The sequence below is a fragment of the Barbus barbus genome (assembly GCF_936440315.1).
Source record: "Barbus barbus genome assembly, chromosome: 3".
NCBI lineage: Eukaryota > Metazoa > Chordata > Actinopteri > Cypriniformes > Cyprinidae > Barbus > Barbus barbus.
Window position 1 is genome coordinate 26,232,061 of NC_136731.1, and position 14,969 is coordinate 26,247,029.

General features: G+C 36.3%; 2 protein-coding genes across 3 annotated transcripts; one reads left to right on the plus strand and one right to left on the minus strand.

Annotated features, from left to right (window-relative positions):
- Nucleotides 1–404: 404 nt before the first annotated feature.
- LOC306852027 (developmentally-regulated GTP-binding protein 2-like) lies at nt 405–9,541 on the minus strand. 2 transcript variants are annotated; one of them, XM_079388612.1, is made up of 13 exons: nt 9,467–9,541; nt 9,134–9,229; nt 8,864–9,024; nt 8,046–8,135; nt 7,845–7,905; nt 7,662–7,752; nt 7,517–7,589; nt 7,152–7,242; nt 6,968–7,065; nt 6,700–6,865; nt 5,568–5,626; nt 1,406–1,459; nt 405–1,319 (listed from the first exon to the last, which is right to left on the minus strand). In XM_079388612.1, exons 2-13 carry the CDS (start codon nt 9,195–9,197, stop codon nt 1,233–1,235), a joined length of 1,095 nt encoding a protein of 364 aa, XP_079244738.1. In that variant the 5' UTR covers nt 9,198–9,229; nt 9,467–9,541; the 3' UTR covers nt 405–1,232. The 2 variants fall into 2 exon arrangements, with proteins under 2 accessions (XP_079244738.1, XP_079244739.1); XM_079388613.1 differs by having other exon boundaries at nt 9,443–9,522.
- Nucleotides 9,542–10,308: 767 nt separating this feature from the next.
- On the plus strand, nt 10,309–13,306 carry LOC306852040 (FAD-linked sulfhydryl oxidase ALR-like). The gene is made up of 3 exons (XM_079388633.1): nt 10,309–10,435; nt 12,680–12,891; nt 13,002–13,306. The coding sequence occupies exons 1-3, from the start codon at nt 10,325–10,327 to the stop codon at nt 13,162–13,164; spliced, it is 486 nt and encodes a 161-aa protein (XP_079244759.1). The 5' UTR covers nt 10,309–10,324; the 3' UTR covers nt 13,165–13,306.
- Nucleotides 13,307–14,969: the final 1,663 nt, after the last annotated feature.

Genomic DNA, 14,969 nt, shown 5'->3' on the forward strand with positions numbered 1-14,969 from the left:
TGCTCCACCACAGCAAGTGAGAGCAGAGAGAGAAGAAAAGCATGTAAACATCCGAAATGGGTCTTTATTATGCAGCACCAGGTATGCAATACAATTTTAAAATGTGTTTTATAAACGGATATTGCATATAATTATATAAAAATATAGTGCGTATTTTCCTATAACTAGGAGATTTAAATATTCAAATAATGAATAGGATTATACATAATAATAAATGCTTGGAATAATAAGAATACAATTTACTTAAGTATTTTTAAATACATTTTCCACAATAATAAGAATAAATTTGTAAATAATAAAATTAATTTTATTTACAGCAATCATATGATGATCCGCGTTCTTCCTAGGATCACAGAGCTCGCTCCTCCACTGTGAATAAATCACTGTCCGAATCCATGAGTTTTATCACTGAGGTGATATGTACATTTATTTTTACAGACGTCCATATGAGAAACAATTACCGTCCGAATTGGGCTTATAACACCATAAAAGAAGAAAAATAAAATAACTAACATACCTAGTGAGAAGTGTTTAAATTCAACAAGCTGCAGCTCCTTAGAGGAACATGATGTATCTTCTTGAACTATCCTCAACTGGTATAGATCAACTGGACAAGAGCTCTTGTCTAAGTGCTTCAAGTAAGAGTGAACTCTGATCATTTCAGTCTATGACATGTTGGTTTTAAAGACTTGTAAAATACGGCAAACCCAGGATTGGTGGAACCTATCTGCAAATGCTCAGTTTTGATCTTTATGATGGTCATTTTATATACATTCGCTGTTTCTAATGTATCTTAATCTATCTAATTATGCTTCATCTGAACGTCTGCACAAGAGTTCACAAATTTGGTTAGCACCCTATAAAATAGCAGAATATTAAATATCTAAAATATAATGTTTAAGATTTTTGAGACAAATCCTCACTTTCAGTTTATTAAACTACAATTAAAATTTTAATTTAGTCTCAAACACTGTACATGACCAATTCAGTTTATTAAGAAAGAACAGTTTTTCGTATTACAAAAGACACAAATAAAACAAATATCTGAATATTATTTATTAGAATGAATTTTGCCAGGTAGATGATTTTCATAAAGAAAATAATCACTTGTTAATTGTTGATCACAGGTTTTTCCATGAAGTTCTATGAAACTGCAGCTGTAAACAAAAAATATTCGGTTATGCATGTATGAAATGTTCTGTTGATACTGTAGTGGTTCTGAAGTCTGGATTTTATTTCTTCACAATCTGAATGACATCCTCATGTTCCATGATGTGTGTCAGTCCTACTCTCTGAGGACTGTACTTTGTGCTTGTTCCCTGTAATCCAAAAAGACAGCAGTAGTACTCAAAAACATGGAACAAAAGCAAGAGTATATTTCTCTTCAGGTGAAGGGGGATCTTACCCAGACAAGTGCGTACTTGAACTGGCTAGCTAATGTCCTGTGGATTCTGTGACACTGGAAGAAATAAGAAGCACAATCATATCTGATTGGTACACTAAAAAATATATATGATTTAGTTAGATAGCACATAAAATAGAAATACACGTTCAGGTATACATATATTTTTAGATAACAGTTCAGCATTTACTGTTTAGCTTTCTAAATAAATATATATATATATATATATGAATATACAGTATCTCACAGAAGTGAGTACACCCCTCACATTTTTGTACTTTTTTTTATATCTTTTCATGCGACAACACTGAAGGAATGATACTTTGCTACAATGTAAAGTAGTGAGTGTACAGCTTGTATAACAGTGTAAATTTGCTGTTGGACTCGTAATCCAAAGGTTGCGGGTTCGAGTCTCGGGCCGGCAGGAATTGTAGATGGGGGGAGTGAATGGACAGCGCTCTCTCCACCCTCAATACCACAACTGAGGTGCCCTTGAGCAAGGCACCGAACCCCCAACCGCCAACTGCGCCGCAGCATAAATGGCTGCCCACTGCTCCGGGTGTGTTCACAGTGTGTGTTTGTTCACTGCTGTGTGTGTGCACGTTAGATGGGTTAAATGCGTTGGATGGGTTAAATGAGTTAAATGTCATTTCACTTCACTTAATGTCTAAACCGCTGGCCACAAAAGTAAGTACTAAGTGAAAATGTCCAAATTGGGCCCAACGTGTCAATATTTTGTGTGGCCACCATTATTTTCCAGCACTCTTGGGCATGGAGTTCACCAGAGCTTCACAGGTTGCCACTGGAGTCCTCTTCCACTCCTCCATGACGACATCACGGAGCTGGTGGATGTTAGAGACTTTGCGCTCCTCCACCTTCCGTTTGAGGATGCCCCACAGATGCTCAATAGGGTTTAGATCTGGAGACATGCTTGGCCAGTCCATCAGCTTCTTTAGCAAGGCAGTGGTCGTCTTAGAGGTGTGTTTGGGGTCGTTATGTTGGAATACTGCCCTGCGGCCCAGTCTCTGCTTCAGTAGGTCAAAGTACATGTTGGCATTCATGGTTCCCTCAATGAACTGTAGCTCCCCAGTGCCGGCAGCACACATGCAGCCCCAGACCATGACACTCCCACCACCATGCTTGACTGTATGCAAGACACACTTGTCTTTGTACTCCTCACCTTGTTGCACTACATGCTTGACACCATCTGCATATGCATACATGCTTGACACCCTCTGAACCAAATAAGTTAATCTTGGTCTCATCAGACCACAGGACATGGTTCCACTAATCCATGTCCTTAGTCTGCTTGCCTTCAGCAAACTGTTTACGGGCTTTCTTGTGCATCATCTTTAGAAGAGGCTTCCTTCTGGGACGACAGCCATGCAGATCAATTTGATGCAGTGTGCTGCGTATGGTCTGAGCACCGACAGGCTGACCCTCCACCCCTTCAACCTCTGCAGCAATGCTGGCAGCACTCATATGTCTATTTCCCAAACACAACCTCTGGATATGACGCTGAGCACGTGCACTCAACTTCTTTGGTCGACCATGGCGAGGCCTGTTCTGTGTGGAACCTGTCCTGTTAAACCGCTGTATGGTCTTGGCCACCGTGCTGCAGCTCAGTTTCAGGGTCTTGGCAATCTTTTTATAGCCTACGCCATCTTTATGTAGAGCAACAATTCTTTTTTTCAGATCCTCAGAGAGTTCTTTGCCATGAGGTGCCATGTTGAACTTCCAGTGACCAGTATGAGAGAGTGAGAGCGATAACACCAAATTTAACACACCTGCTCCCCATTCACACCTGAGACCTTGTAACACTAACGAGTCGCATGACACCGGGGAGAGAAATGGCTAATTTTCTAACAACTAAAAATCAAGTCAGAAATCTTGGGGTGATTCTGGAGACAGATCTTAGTTTCAGTAGTCATGTCAAAGCAGTAACTAAATCAGCATACTATCACCTCAAAAACATTGCAAGAATTAGATGTTTTGTTTCCAGTCAAGACTTGGAGAAACTTGTTCATGCCTTTATCACCAGCAGGGTGGATTACTGTAATGGTCTCCTCACCGGCCTTCCCAAGAAGACCATTAGACAACTGCAGCTCATCCAGAACGCTGCTGCCAGGATTCTGACTAGAACCAGAAAATCTGAGCATATCCCACCAGTCCTCAGGTCCTTACACTGGCTTCCAGTTACATTTAGGATTGACTTTAAAGTACTTTTACTTGTTTATAAGTCACTCAATGGCCCAGGACCTAAATATATTGCTGATATGCTCACTGAATATAAACCGAACAGACCACTCAGATCATTAGGATCGAGTCAGTTAGAAATACCAAGGGTTCACACAAAACAAGGGGAGTCTGCATTTAGCTATTATGCGGCTCGCAGTTGGAACCAGCTTCCAGAAGAGATCAGATGTGCTAAAACATTAGCCACATTTAAATCAAGACTCAAAACTCATCTGTTTAACTGTGCATTTGTTGAATGAGCACTGTGCTATATGTCCGAACTGACTGCAATAAATTTTATGTATAATAATTTTCTTTAAATTTATTTTAAATCAATTTCTATATCATTTTAAAATTCCTTGTTTTTATTATTTTTATTCCCATGTTTTTATTGATTTTTAATGTCTATTTCATTTTCTTTTATGTAAAGCACTTTGAATTACCGCTGTGTATGAAACGTGCTATATAAATAAACTTGCCTTGCCTAATTGGGCCCAATTTGGACATTTTTAATTAGGGGTGTACTCACTTTTGTGGCCAGCGGTTTAGACATTAATGGCTGTGTGTTGAGTTATTTTGAGGGGACAGCAAATTTACACTGTTATACAAGCTGTACACTCACTAATTTACATTGTAGCAAAGTAGGGGTGTGCGATATATATTGTCTGCGATAATATCGTAATTGTTGTTTTAACGATGTGCAATTTGACAATATCAAGTATTTTGCAAAAACCAAACAAAACACCTACGGAGTGCATGCATACATTAGCCTACGTGGTGATGAAGCGGGTTAAACAGTATGTGCGCATTTAGAGTGTGTTCTTTCACTGCATGATTCAGTCTATTAAAATTCATAATGAATGATCACAAAATTCAAGATATGGGGGCAGAAAATTTCATATAGTTAAAATCACACGAAGAGTGCCGTTTTTTCTTCAAGAATAAGCATGATTACAAATGTGATATTGATACAACAGTTCAATAAACAATAAGTTAATATTAAGAGACTTACATTTTAGACACATATTGCCTGTTTTTGCACCATTTCGCAGACACAAAATTATTCCAAACAGCTACAGCACTGTTTTGAGTCTCTGAGCAACATGACAATGATTCGTTCCTGAATGAATCAAAACGTTTAAATGATTCGGTGCAGTCGCAATGACTCACTTACTACCAGTGACTTTCTGCTACCTACTGGCGGTTTTAATTTCACATTTAAAGTATATTTTAATTTTTTAAATAATTCTAAATATCAGTATTCAATGTTGTATTTTTAAAATGTTAAAAGATTATGCATTTGTAAATGGTTAAAGCACTCCATGTCCCTCTGAGCTGCATTAAATAGTGTGTAAATACATCTAAATGCCACTTCAGATGCAACTTCTGCAAAGATTAATTTTGATGATACTGGTTTCATTTGTTTGGTAACAGCCTAAATGTGTATTATCTTAATTGACTGATTAAATGTAACAATTTGACTCAAAAGATGTACACTTTTAGAAAAAAAATTGCTTTAAATGTAAAAATCAATTTAAACTTAAATGAAAAGATTAATCACTGATGTGAACTGACCACACAGAATATGAAGAATATCAAAAACTGCAGCTCTCCACAGTAGTCAGATATCAGCACAGTAACACATTCTACAAAATATCGTCTTTATCGTTATTGAAAAAAAAAAAAAAATATTGAGATATCGTTTTTTTTTTAATATCGCACACCCCTATAGCAAAGTGTAATTTCTTCAGTGTTGTCGCATGTAAAGATATAATAAAATATTTACAAAAATGTGAGCAGTGTACTCATTTCTGTGAGATACTGTATATCCGGAGTATGTTTTACCACAGGCTGACCACTGCATAATACATATACAAAGTACACATAAACAAAGCTGCTGGTATCACAGGACAACAAAACAGAGACATACCACATGTTCAACTGATGCTCCTCGTCTCATGATTATAGGGTCACCGAAATCTGGGCGTTCTTAATAAAAATAATAATAAATAAATAAATAAAAAGAGTAAGAACGGGGGAATAAAAACACTAATTACAACAATTCAATGCAGGTTTTTTATTATTTATTTATTTTTCCAGTTTTTAAGACAATCGCTGAAAGGAAATTCCACAAATTAAATTATGATTTAAATTTAAAATGGATTAAAATGTGAACCTTATGCCAGACCCCCTTTTCAAGAAGATGAAAACTAAAATGAACCAACATCTGTTTGACGCCAAACAGACATGGTTTATACTAAAAGTTCTAATAAATAATTAAATTCAAATACTCTCTCAATTAAAATGATTTTTAAAAAAAAAACATGATTAATTAATTGAATGGGTTCATACAAAACAAGCAGCTTTGTCATAAAGCAGAAATCTCGTAAATATATTAAAGGTTCACCAAGCGATTTTTGAAAAAAGCTTTTGACCACAGCGTCAGACCGTGTCCCAAAACACACTTGTAGCCAATCAGCAGTAAGGGGGCGTGTCTTGTAATGACAAGGAGAAAACAGTGCTCAATTTGAATGCACAGGATGGATATTATAGATAGAGAGATGGCAGATAAAAAAAAGATGAAAATATCAGAGAAACAAAACATTAAAAAGAAGGGTTACGATCAGGCAAGAGGTAGAACCCGCGCAAATATCGGAGCAGCTTTCCAGCGGTGGAGAGAACTCAAGGAGCAGGAAACTAGGGCATGTCGCGGACGCCGAGGTTGCGTTGTTTCTTTTTGATAGGTGAGTAACATTGATTTTGCTTCATTTCACACAACTTATCCGTGTTGGCTTTTGTTTGAATATGCTTGTGTGTCATCTTCACTTGTTTCCGTGATCGCCGTTGTCATGGTTGTGTACGTACGTGTGGGGTGGAGATTGGGGTATGGGCGTGTTTGTTTTGGTGCTTTCAAATATCAACATCGTATGGCAAAAATCGCTTAGTGATCACCTTTAACCTATATTGTGTTGGACAACAGGAGGCCAAAAAGGTTGAGAACCAGTGTTTTAGGGTGAAAGGACCTTAAATTACTATAAATTGAGGACCAAAAAAAAGCTTACCTCCTCTTTTCTTGGTGTATATGCAGATCAGAGCCAGGTACTCCCATAACTGCTCAAGGAGATAATCTAGATTCAGCTTCATGCCGCAGCTGATCACTACACTGTTAGGTCTATGAGCAAGACGATCCACTTCCTCTATAGAAATCTGATCCACTTTGTTGTACACCTGTAATAAGACATTCATTACATCATTTTAAATTTACTGACATATCCTTAAAACTGAGAAGATTTGCATCAGGCTGATGCTTGAAGTTAAATATATACTCACATATAAGCAAGGCATGTACACTCTGTTTCCCACGATGACATCAATGAATTCATCAGGAGTGCAGTCCTCTCTGAACAAAACCTCAGCATTGAAGATTTCTGCAGCCAAGTTAAGGCTGACGTATTGCTCAGTATTGGAGAAAAAGAAACTACGCTTAATGTGAATAAACAACGCTAAAGGATACTGTACTCATGAAGAATGAGCTGAACAAGTCTCTCAGAGCAGTGTGTGAGGGGAACCGTTGAATTGTACGATAGGCCACCACCTTTTTTAGGCTGAAAAACAGATATTTTACAAGTAAGGTACAAAAAAAAAAAAAAAACTTATTACCTTTAAATTTTGGAACAGTGGCGCACATTTTTTTAAATCAAATTTTTTTTTTTTGTCATTTGCATATTATTGTCAACTAAACTGTTATTTTTATTGACAAAAATGTTATTTTGATGAGAGTAAAATGACTCAAATTAATGAATGACACTTAAAATATAAACTTAAAAGGCATTTTAGTCAATAGGCAAACTATGACAATGAAAAAACTGAAACACTGACTTTAAAATAGATGTTTGGTTTGGGGCAGTTGAGTCTGATGCCAACAGATTCAAGTTCTTTTTCCAGAAGTTCCCTAAAAAATAAAACAACAATTGTCAAACAAACAGTGCAAACGGTGCAAACATTCTCCGCTGCTCCAACTCACCTTTGAACATCTCCTTTAGTCGCATCCAGCATCATGATGACCACATCTGCAGTTCTGGCCACAGCAATGACCTGTCTACCTCTGCCCTTACCTTTAAAACAAACACACAGAAAAAGGACACATTTAATATGCCAAAATGCACTTTCAAATGTACATTACTCTTTAAAACGCAAATGAGCATACCTTGTGCAGCCCCCTCAATGATACCAGGCAAATCCAGCAGCTGTATGTTGGCACCTTTGTACTAGAATTGAATTTTTTTAAATTAAACCAATATCATGTTGGTTATTATAATTATTATAATAACAACATCAATGACATAAATAGAAATAAGATATACACAAAAACAGAGAGAAAAGAAAAAGATTTTGGAATAAATAATACCTCAATGACACCAGGAATGCAGGTCAAGGTGGTGAATTCATATGAAGCTGCTTCACTTTCTGTTGATGTCATTAAACTGAGAAATGTAGACTACAAAAACACCAGAAATTAGAGCATGTCTCTTTTTTAGTGCAAAAAATACAGTACTGACATATTAATAATAGAAAATGTTTGTGTATATTACACAAAATTGAACAACAATACACCAATTGTCAACAGAATACAGACGAAAAAAAAGAGTTAATAATTTGCTTAAGATAGAAAAAGACAAATAGGAGGAGAAAGAAAAAACATGAACGCAAGACATTTATTTATACATTAAGTATACAAATTTAAAGGCATTCAAGTCATGCTATTTGCTTTCTTATTTACTGAAGATGTAATGGTGTTAAAAATCCTTTTTAAATTCTTTCCAAAAAAACAAACAAAACAAGACAATTTGGTTTGCTGCTGATGAACTTGTATCTGTGGATATAACATTAGTAAAGAAGGTAGATTTATAACAGCTATCATTGTCTTTAGTGAAGTCATGTGCATAGTGTCCTAAAATAATGTTAATAGTAAACGACTTGCAGGATATTATCATTTGTGACAATACTTTTCCAATGTTGTTCAGTACAGTGACAGGCCCAAAATAAATGAAAGACAGTTTCTGTGTGAATTCAGCTGTATATTTCTTCATGATATGTTTGACAGGGTAAAATACATTAGTTTGAAAGGTACGTTACTCATGAAAAAATATGTCTGTATCAAAGACCAAATCTTTTGCCATTTCAATTCTAGATAAGAGCATGTTGTGCAGATGTTGTAGCTTTTACCTTGCCAACTGAAGGGAATCCGATCAGAGCCACTCGAGCATCCCCAGATTTCATAACATCAAAGCCTTCACCTTTGGCTCCAGATGACTTTGAGGGCTCCAGAAGCTGGGCTCTGTACTTGGCTAGCTTGGCTTTCAATAAACCCAGATGGTACTCAGTTGCTGCAAAACAAGTTTGTAAGTACTCAGGATTTAATTGATTCGGAGTAAACGGATAGAAAGCAACAAAAAGGCCCATGATGGGACATTTAAAGAAGAAATCTTGGCTTACCTTTATTCTTCTGTGTTCGAGAGATTTCTCTCTCTATCTCTGCTATCTTCTCCAGAATCCCCATTTTCACAGTGTGATGTACTGCTTCTGTGAAGCCTGTGAACAGTACAGCAGTGCGAAATAAAGCATGTCAGTCATATTGCACAGACCATCGTTGTCAATAGTTAGTAAGCTAAGCTAGCAGGCACTTCTATTAAACTTATCAAACACCAACGCAGATTGATCTGTCATTCACATATTACGCCATACAGCTACTTATGTAAATGTAACTCTACAGAAAGTGTTGGATCTTGTCATTCGTGTATTTACAGAGATGAATGTTTTGATCATTACAGTTTTAAGCAGCATGGACCGCTGCTGATGTCTCCTCCTCTGGCTGACAGTGCTGCGGAGAAAGTGCTCCGATGTGAAACCAATTCTTTAATATTTGATTCCTGAACATATATTTTAATATAGTGCTTAAATTTATTGTGAAGTGCTTAAATTTATTGTGAAATGCCAGTTATAATATGTTTACCCGTTGTTGGCATACTGTGGATAATTGACATAAGGTCAACACATGATCTACAGCAAACGTTCCTGAGATGCATAACAGTGGTTGGATTTCAGTTCTGACTCATTTATACAAACCGATTCAATCGAACAGTCGTTTCAAAGAATCATTTAAATGATTCTTTTAACTTTTCATTCATTCATTCATTCATTCATAACGATTCATTCACCTCGGAAATACACAGGGTTGCCAAGTCCGTGGTTTAACGGCATAATATGGTATCTTAAACTTGCTGGAATTAAAATATTTAACTCTCTACAATTCACATGACTGGCAAGGAGACTGTGTGCAGAAATATATGACAAAGATCAAGCAGCAGAGCGGCATCAGAAAAAAGATCTTAAAACCTCAAATAGTTATACATACAAATAGCTATTTTCAAGTAGTTAAAAAATAACAGATTGCCACCCCACCAAATAATTTTATTCATCAGCTATTAATATTAAGGTTTAACAGACTTTGTAAAATTGTTCGTTGTACATTGTAAAATGTGTTCAATATATTTTATTTTAGGTATGGGAGTGGCATGTTTTAAGTTTTGATATTAGGACTAGTTTTTAAGCTTGTATAGATCGTGCTGGATTTTTGCGGAAATCTGGCAACCCATGTAGTCGATAACACGCCGTGCGATTTTAAACATGGCAGCTCCTGCAGGGTACGGAGAGCCGAAAAAGAAACCGTGCCGAGCGTGTACGGACTTTAAATCATGGATGAAGTTGCAGAAACAGACGTCCTCTGCTTCAGTGCAGGTGAACAGACTCTGATCTGACCGTCTCTCCGTGGCCCCTGAGACATCAAATATCTGTGAAAACTAAATAGATTGAACGAAATGAAACCTGTCTTTGCTTTTACTTGTTTTGAAAAAAGTATCTGCAAAGGTTTAGATTTTGTAGTTTACTGTGGTACGGTAGTAACTATGGAATATATATATATATATATATATATATATATATATAGGGGGGACCAGGGACAGTTGTAACACTTTGAATTACACTAATCAGAAACAACCTACAGTGATGTCACTCACTGTGCTCATGCTCCGTTAGTTTCCCTCCATTTTTGCTAAAAGGGAGCCACATCTGAAACTTCTGGACGGAGTTATATAAAAAAGGTTGATTTGAGGTAAAAAAAATAAAATACTTTTTTTTCTGATGTACTTTTTTGGATGCTGTTATAGGATCAAATGTCTATGAATTCAAACAAGTATTATTAGAATCACTGTTTTGTAAGCTACAAATAGAAATGGCTAACAAGTGTCAAACTAGCAGTCAAGCTAGCTCACATGAAAACATGGTTGGTGATACTGCGACGGTTGTAACGCCCCGTTACAACCGTCCCAGTATCACCAACCAAGTTTCATTTATATTGTAAAAACTAATCAAGCTAAAAAAAAATTATGCATTGCAATTAATGTGCAAATTAAAAGTAAAATGTGCACTGTGCATTTTAACACTGTGCAAATTAAATGTAAAATGTAATTATCTTTTTTTATATAAAGATAGTCAGTGGAAACGTGATTGCTTACAGCATGCCAAAAATCAGGAAGAGGAAGACAGACAGGGGAGTCCCATTTCCTGTGCTGGAAAGGGCTTCTGATGAAATAAGACAGGGAAAGTCAGTCAGGGGAGTGGCCAAAACATATGGCATTTGCCATGTGACCCTGCACCGATTCTACAAGAAGAGGAGCCAGGGATCAAAGACACTTCCCAGAGTTGGATACTGGACTCCGAAAAGGGTTTTCACACTAGAGCAGGAGCTCCTCTTAAAAGACTACCTAATGCAGGCAGCTGATTTATATTATGGGTTGAGTCCTCTCTCTGTTGTTGAGAATGTTTGAGTTCATGTTTAAACTTTTTTGAGGTGTTCTATCCAATTTCTTGTATTATAATTTGAGGGTTTCACCTCTTTTTTGTCATGTAGTATGAAAAAAAGGTAATCATTCCTTAAAAACATTAAATTAATAGTCACAATAACATGATTGATAAATAATATTTTCCATTTTGAGTATATGATTGATTAATTATGTATATTTTAGACATGTTACAACCGTCCCTGACATGTGTTACAACCGTCCCTGTACACTGGGACGGTTGTAACAGTGGAGAGACTGTATTAAAATCAATTTTGCAACCTGTACATAGCTCATAAAACCACTTAAATACATTGTTTCAGAAGTTGACAGATTGAAGTTTATAATATAACAAATTGGTTATTCCAGTATAAATGGTTTTTGATGTATTGCTAAAATGGCAAAAAGTGTTACAACTGTCCCTGGTCTCCCCTATATATATATATATATATATATATATATATTTTTTTTTTTTTTTTTTCTTTTCATAAAATCAAATTTTCAATTAAATTTATACTAAATAATCTATTTAGGTGAGTAAGGGAATCTATGTTTATTACAATTATGAGGGTTGTAGTTATAGGTCCTACTCTTTAAATATCATGGCTACTATAGTAAAATGCCATACTTGCAAGGGGGCCTCAGGATTCCTTTAAAGTAATCACCTTAATACATTATTAATATAATAAATGATTGCTATTATTATTATTATTAATATACATATGTATAATGTAATAAAATATTATATAATAATAAAATAATTAAGCTCTAACATACATTAAAATGCTAAACAAACACAATCAAGATGAAAACTGAAACCATATTTTTTTATTGTTTTTATTTAAATTAGGGATGTACACATCACAAAATTAATTGTGGTTAATTAATATCAATCAATACTCCTAGTTTCTGGTAAGAAAAATAGTTTGCAGATTATTATGTTTAAAACAGAGATGCCAATGATGGTTATGGTTACTTTTCAAGAGCTGTAGCTCAGCTGCCAGAGCATTGCATCAACCCAGAGTCACAGGTTTGATTCTTAGGAAACACATAGTCTGATTTAAATGTTATGTATAAATGTAAATGTCTCTTACACAATAATGGTGTGCTTTGACAATAAACAGGCATGTGATATTTTGAACAGGAGAGCAGGGCGGTGGTGGAGGAGGCTAAAACTGTTGAATGCCCTCTGGACAGAGAGGAGCTGGGCAGGAGCTCATGGTCTTTTCTTCACACTATAGCTGCATATTATCCAGATGCACCGACCACAGAACAACAGAGGGAGATGACACAGTTCATCAACCTCTTCTCAAAGGTTTTCCCATGTGATGAATGTGCAGAGGACCTGAGATCAAGGTTGTCGTCATTTACTGTTGTGGTTTTTATGTTTGTCCTTTAGCATTTCAGCAGAAGCATTGCAGTGTTAACATTTGTGTTTGGTTGCATATGATCTTGTCTCTTATCAGATTGAAAACAAATCAACCAGACACTAGCAATCGGCACAACCTCTCACAGTGGATGTGTCACCTCCATAATGATATCAATATCCGATTAGGCAAGCCAGAGTTTGACTGCAGCAAGGTGGATGAGCGATGGCGAGATGGCTGGAAAGATGGATCTTGTGACTGAAAACCTCCAACACAATCATGAACATGAGCAATATGCAGCCACACACTGATTCTGTGGACCTGTCCTTTTTGTTGCAAGTGCCATTCAGGAGTCATGCATAAACATGATACATGTTGACTTTGCACTAATTAATAGAGTGATTTATTCCTATATAGTTTTCTGTATTGTGCTTTTAATCAAGAGCATTGCTGTCTACAAGAGTATGGCTTTATGGCCCATAATGTTTTGTAATTATTGAGCTCTCAATGGATGTGAATAGCCCAGAGACAATTGGATGAACTTTGTAAAAATCTGTATGACAGCCAGAAACAAAAATGCTTTGTTTAGGGCAGTGGTTCTCAGTATTTTTAACTTCGAGATCCCTCATTGTAAAACAATAACTGAATATTCCCCAAGATATTTCGGATATTTCTGCTAGAATGACAAAGCTGCTCATTTTAAAATATTTTATTGATTAAAATGTGGAGTGGCAATTAAAGTAATAGTTTAAAAATTAAAATTAGCTTAAAATGTATGTACCATTATCCTATTCTAAAATGTAGATGAGTTTGCTTCTTCATTAGAAAAGATTTGGAGAAATTCTGAATTACATCACTTGCTCACCATGGATCCTCTACAGTGAATGGGTGCCGTCAGAATGAGAGCCCAAGCAGCTGTTAAATACAGTGCTGCTGGAAAGTTTGTGAACCCTTTAGAATTTTCTATATTTCTGCATAAATATGACCCAAAACATAATCAGATTTTCACACAAGTCCTGAAAGTAGACAAAGAGGACCCAATCAAACAAATCAGACAAAAATATTTTCTTTGTTATTTATTTATTCAGGAAAATGATCCAATATGGCATATATGTGAGTGGCAAAAGTATGTGAATCTCTTGAATAAGCAGTTAATTTAAAGGAGAAATTAGAGTCCATCTGTGCAGAGGTGTTTTCAGTCAGTGCAATGACTATCAAATATCAGTACATGACCTGTTTTATTCAAAGAACAGGAATCTATCAAAGTCTGATCATGTTTGTGGAAGTGAATCATGTCACGAACAAAGGAGATTACTGAGGACCTCGGAATAAGAGTTAATGTTGCTCATCAGGCTAGAAAAGGTTACAAAACCATCTCTAAAGAGTTTGGACTCCACAAATCCACAGTCAGACAGATTGTGGACAAATGGAGGAAATTCAAGACCACTGTTGCCTTCTCAAGAAGTGGTCTACCAACAAAGATCACTTCAAAGCAGAACGTGTTTGCGAGGTTGCAAAAGTTCCCAGGGTAACTTCTAAGCAACTAAAGGCCTTTCTCACATTGGCTAATGTTAATGTTCATGAGCCCACCATCAGGAGAACACTGAGCAACCCATCATGGTGTGCAAGACAGAGTTACAAGAAGAAAGCCACTGTTCTCCTAAAAGAAAATTGCTTGCTAAAGATCATGTGGACAAGCCAGAGGACTATTGGAGAAAGGTTTAATGGATGGATGAAACCAAAATAGAACTTAATGGTTTAAATGAGAAGCTATTATGTTGGGAGAAAAGAACACACTGCATTCCAGCTTAAGAATCTTATCCCATCTGTGAAACGTGGTGGTAGTATCATGGCGTGGGGCTGTTTTGCTGCATCTTGGCCAGGACAGCCTGCCATCATTGATGGAACAATGAATTTTGAATTATACCAGCGATTTCTAAAGGAAAACATCAGGACATCTGTTTAAGAACAGAGTCTCAAGAGAACGTGGGTCATGCAGCAAGACAACAACCCCAAGCACACAAGTCATTTTACCAAAAAATGGTTAAAGAAGAACAAAGTTAATGT